At 47.7% G+C, this 5,687-nt stretch overlaps 1 protein-coding gene across 3 annotated transcripts in view; it reads left to right on the forward strand.

Annotated features, from left to right (window-relative positions):
* The window catches only part of WWP2 (WW domain containing E3 ubiquitin protein ligase 2), a 173,668-nt gene that overhangs the window by 105,194 nt on the left and 62,787 nt on the right, over positions 1-5,687 (forward strand). For all 3 annotated transcript variants that reach the window (XM_017539344.2, XM_017539346.2, XM_017539345.2), the window contains exon 7: positions 1,496-1,623. In XM_017539344.2, the coding sequence (XP_017394833.1) occupies positions 1,496-1,623 (128 nt within the window). The remainder of the gene's footprint in view (positions 1-1,495; positions 1,624-5,687) is intronic.

The raw sequence follows: 5,687 nt of genomic DNA on the forward strand, positions 1-5,687 counted from the left end.
TTTTTTGGAGACACTCTCACTCTGTCACCCAGGCTGGAGTACAATGACGTGATCTTGGCTCCCTGAATCCTCTACCTTCTGGGCTCAAATGATCTTCCTACTTCAGCCTCCCAAGTAGCTGGGACTACAAGCATGCACCGGTAGTGCCGCCAATTTTGTTTATTTTTTGTAGAGGCAAAGTCTTATTATGTTGCTCAGGCTGGTCTTGAACACCCATCCTCCCACCTTGGACTCCCAAAGTGTTGGGATAACAGACATGAGCCACTGCGCCCAGCCACCTTTATTGTTGAGAGTAGTCTTATCGCCCCATGTTTCGTGCTACAAATTATCTCTGGGCCTCTGTTTCTCTGCCTGGAGAGGGGTGCTCTTTTCTTCACTGCCTGGTACTGGAACCATCTCACAGTTGCAAAGTAGTAGCTGCTTACTAAATAAGAGAAGAGCCTCCTTTAGTTGAAACAGATGAACTGAAGGGCAGGGAGGTTTAGACATTTTCACTGCGTGAACAAAGTCACGCTGCAGAAAGAACTTGGGAGTGCAATGCTGCATGTTGCCTGTGTTCTCTGAAGATGTCTGATAGGTTTTCTGCTGTTAAATCCCACAGTTTTCTTTGTGATTTGTGTCCATTTCTGCATTGTTTCTCATTTACTTGGATGGACTGTTGAGTCATCTTTTCTAGATAAAACGTGCCTAGGCCAGGTGCAGTGGCTCATAGCTATAATCCCAGCACTTTAGGAGGCTGAGGTGGGAGGATCACTTGAGACCAGGAGTTCGAGACCAGCCTTGGCAACATAGTGAGACCCTGTCTCTACAAAAATAAAAACATGAGCCAGGCATGATGCTGTGCACCTATAGCCCAGCTGCTGGGGAGGCTCAGGTGGGAGGAACACTTCAACCCAGGAGTTTGAGGCTGCAGTGAGCTGTGATCGTACCACTCCAGCCTGGGCAACAGAGGGTAACCCTGTCTCTAAACAAACTAACAAGTAAACAACAACAAAAGAAATGTTTCAACATATGCATTGATTAAAAGTTGTTTAATGCCCTTGACTTTTATTGCCAAGGGAATCATCTTTCTAGCTATAGAGAAAATTGCTTTGGATAAGTTTTGAGCTCTTTTTGCCTAATGGGAGAAATATTTCATCTGTGCCTGTCCAGTGATTCTTGTTTATTTGTAACATTTGAGCCCAGTAAAAATAATGTGATGGTCATAGGATATTTTGCCAATTAGTTCAGATGTAGGGGCAATTCACCCTGGATTTGTTTATTTCAAGTGGAAAAGTTTACACAAGGTTACCTTCTGAGCTTTTTACCAAAAAGGAAACTTCCCTGAGCCACTCTGCTGGGAACCAGCTTCTGTTGAGTCCAAAACTAGAGGGGCAGTTAAAGGTCTTGTTTCCAATAAATGGCAGGAGAAGGGAATATGATGACTTAGGAAGGAAACCCTTCTGTCCTTTTCACAGTGACTTATGTCTGTCTGCTTTCTACTTTGAACCCCCAGGACTCACAGACATTCAGGTGCTTCAGCTAGAACAACCCCAGCAACCGGCGAGCAAAGCCCTGGTGCTCGGAGTCGGCACCGCCAGCCCGTCAAGAACTCAGGCCACAGTGGCTTGGCCAATGGCACAGGTGAGTGATGGCACCTCACGCCAGCCTGCCCTGAAGCTGTGGGCTCTCAGCTGTTCTAACGTGGACATGGGAGCCTGCCCACTGTGTCAGAATAGAGGGTGGGTGTCAGAAGGCTCTAGGACTAAACTGGATGTGAATCCATTAGTCTTCCTATGGACCCATCTTCTGTCTCTGGCATGTTCTGTACAGCCAAGGTTATTCTCCATATGACTGTGCTCTTCTAAAGTACTCATTTGCACAGAAATAAAAAGTCTTGTCTTTCTCTTCATTTCTTTTTTTTTTTTTTTTGGAGACGGAGTTTCACCCTTTTTATCCTAGCTGGAGTGCAATGGCGCAATCTTGGCTCACCGCAACCTCCGCCTCCTAGGCTCAGGCAATCCTCCTGCCTCAGCCTCCCGAGTAGCTGGGACTACAGGCACGCGCCACCATGCCCAGCTAATGTTTTGTATTTTTAGTAGAGACGGGGTTTCACCATGTTGACCAGGATGGTCTTGATCTCTTGACCTCGTGATCCACCCCCCTCGGCCTCCCAAAGTGCTGGGATTACAGGCTTGAGCCACCGCGCCCGGCCTCTTCATTTCTTTTTAAAATTTTTTTTGAGACGGAGTTTCGCTCTTGTTGTGCAGGCTAGAGTGCAGTGGTGCGTCATCTCAGCTCACTGCAACCTCCGCCTCCTGGGTTCAAGTGATTCTCCTGCCTCAGCCTCCCAAGTAGCTGGGATTAGAGGCATGCGCCACCATGCCCGGCTAATTTTGTATTTTTAGTAGAGATGGGGCTTCTCCATGTTGGTCAGGCTGGTCTCAAACTTCTGACCTCAGGCGACCCGCCCATCATGGCCTCCCAAAGTGCTAGAATTACAGGCATGAGCCACTGCACCCAGCCTCTGTTCATTTCTTATCAGCATTGGATTTCATTGCTGATAAGATATTCATTTATACATGGCATATTTTTGATTTCCTTCACCTAAGGGAATTATCAGACTAGGGAAAAACAGGACTAAGTATCGTTGCTAAGTGCTGAGTCAGATGATGGCACCACCAGTGAATGGGTTGGGATGCTTACCAGGACAAAGCCAGGTGACTACTTGGGGTTGTGCTGTGGCCATCCCAGTGAGGGCTCTATTTGAGAGGAGATGGTCCCGTCCACATGCACACAGAATTTCCCCCCACTTGGCTCTGCCTCCCTGTAAGTGGGATGGGAAGGACCTGTTTCAAAACATCATTTCCTGTCCTGCTCTCCCTCTCTCTCATCAGGACAGTCAAAAAGGAAAAAGAACAGACAAACCCATTCATTTCTCTAAACTTCTCAAAGATTGTCAAATCTTTAGTGACTGCTGGTCGTGTGATAATTTGTCTTCATTTGAGGCAGTTGGGCAGGGACGTAGATGTTTTGCTTCAATGAACTGTAGGTGGGGGAATGCTGGCATTGAAATTGGTAAGTGACACTGAAATAGATTTCTAATGCTCGTGACTGACAGCAGAGGTGTGGCATGAAAGCCAGGAGACCCAGAGCAGCATGGCCCTTCACGGAAGTGTTGTTGTGGCATTGTTAAGTGACTGTGTGACAAACTTCCTGAGTGGAAGAAATTGATTTGGGTTCCTCTGTAATACCTTTCAGTTCTCTGGCAGCACCATATGGGGGCTTCAGAGTCCCTGTGGCTGCCCATGTTGCCTGGTACCCTGTTATCTGCAATGGACCACAGGGTGGGAGCGGTCTGTGTCTCACAAAGTGTACCGTGAGTCAGTGACCTGAACTCCCTGGAATTTGGGACCTGCCTGAAGGACTTGAGTGAACTGACTAGCTCACCCTGAGCCTTGGGGAAAGGAGGAGCTGCAGGTAGGGTGTCCTCGGGCTGCCATCTCAGCCACCTGGCGCCCCTGTGCCACCGCCCATATCCTTGTGCTTGGAATATCCAGTGGTAGCTGAGCCTGGCCTTCCTGTCTGTGTGAAGGAGACAGCGAGGTGATGGCCGTGAGCTGTGGTATACAGAACCATAGGCAGCTCTGCAAGCATTTTTCTTTTAGAAAACTAAGGGGCTTATGGAGGAGGGCAGTGTTTACAAATGGGGATAGGGGACTGGCTTTTAGCAACCAGCTGACTCCCAGGTGCCATGGCAGAGGGACCAGCAGCTTTGTTCTGCCAGGGCCTGTGTTACTGGGATCGTGGTTTCCCTCAACCACCTCTACTTTTCCTATAAAAACTATTGGTGAATCGCCTTTGTATGGTGAAGATCCTTGAGTCACTCTTTTTGGACATTTCCTTTTTTTTGTTTTGTTTAATTTTTGCATATCTTCCTATGGCAACCTTTTTTTTTGAGATGGAGTCTCGCTCTGTTGCCAGGCTAGAGTGCGGTGAACCAATCTTGGCTCACTGCAACCTCTGCCTCCCCAGGTTCAAGCAATTCTCCTGCCTCAGCCTCCTGAGCAGCTAGGACTACAGGCGTGTGCCACCACACCTAGCCAATTTTTTGCTATTTTAGTATAGACGGGGTTTCACCGTGTTGCCAAGACTGGTCTCGAGCTCCTGAGCCCAGGCAATCCGCCCGCCTCAGCCTCCCAAAGTGCTGGGATTATAGGCGTGAGCCGTTGCACCCGGCCCTTGGACATTTCAATAGAGTCGTATTTCCCTTACGTTTATTTTTAGGTACCATTACTTATTTGTCCTTATCTCTAGGAACATGATATTCTAGCAGCTGAGGCAGGTGCCAGCCGCATCTTCAAAAGCCAAGTGTGCCTAACCTCAGACTGCCTTGGAAATGTTTCATGGTGGGGTCTCTCAGTGCCTCAAGATCCCTCTCTGGAGGATAGTTGTGTTTTAGGGTTCCTGTCCACTCCGGTGCTGAGGCCTTGTGTTCATCTCTCCCCTTTCTGCTGTGATGGTGGTTCACCTTTACCTCACAGGCAGCCTATGCTTTAGAGGGTCTCTAACATCTGCCCCAAGGGGACAGAACTGTATCACCTTTGCTGTGGGGAGCAGGCAGAAGCTCCTCTCTTTGGCAGCGCAGGACCAGACGGGGGTTGAGGGTGTGAATGAGGACATCTTCCTCCCTCAGTCTGCTGCTGTGAGAACTCTGAGGACCAGTTCCAAGATGGTGGTGCTGGGGAACTCTGCCTCCTGGAAGAGTTTCCACAGACTTGCGAGATTTATTTAGCAGCCTTTTTTGGCTGCGTACTGCAGTTATGCATGAAAAAGAAATTTGGGGCCAAACCAGAGCTGGGCTCCAGGTGTTTTTTTTATGTTGTTGCAACCATAAAGTATCCATTTTTATAAAATAAGGGTGAATGGCAGCCTGTGTGTATAAATATTATATTTCTAAGTTTTAGAAGTGGTGGAATCAAGAAATAGACTAATGGCACAGCTCTTCATTGAGACTTGTATGGAATTATTTACTTGCTAATTCTTTATTGAAGACTTTACCAAAAAAATTTACATATTTTCCTTCTTCCCTAAATGTAATTTCCATACTCATCAGTCAGAAGTTGCATCAGCTGTGGTCAGATTCCGACTCCTCATCTATAATACGTGTTGAAGGCTCAGTGACTTGCTGGGTCTTACTTTTCTCATTTGCAAAATTAGGGCAAAAGTTGGGTGTGGTGACACACATCTGTAGTTCCAGCTACTCAGGAGGCTGAGCCAGGAGGATCCTTTGAGCCCAGGAGGCAGATGTTGCAGTGAGCTGAGATTGCGCCACTATACTCCAGCCTGGGTGACAGAGTGAGACCCTGGTTCAAAAAAAAAAAATTACAGCAAAAGTATATATGTCATAAGTTGTTATAAGTAATAAATTACAGGTATACGTTAAAGATATTATGGGTTTGGCCAGGCGCGGTGGCTCACGCCTGTAATCCCAGCAATTTGGGAGGCTGAGGCTGGCGGATCACAAGGTCAAGAGATCGAGACCATCCTGGCCAACATGGTGAAACCCCGTCTCTACTAAAAATACAAAAATTAGCTGGGGTAGTGGTGTGCACCTGTAGTCCCAGCTACTCGGGAGGCTGAGGCAGGAGAATTGCTTGAACCCAGGAGGCGGAGGTTGCAGTGAGCCGAGATTGTGCCACTGCACT

Source organism: Cebus imitator, unplaced genomic scaffold, assembly GCF_001604975.1.
Source record: "Cebus imitator isolate Cc_AM_T3 unplaced genomic scaffold, Cebus_imitator-1.0 Scaffold118, whole genome shotgun sequence".
Lineage (NCBI taxonomy): Eukaryota > Metazoa > Chordata > Mammalia > Primates > Cebidae > Cebus > Cebus imitator.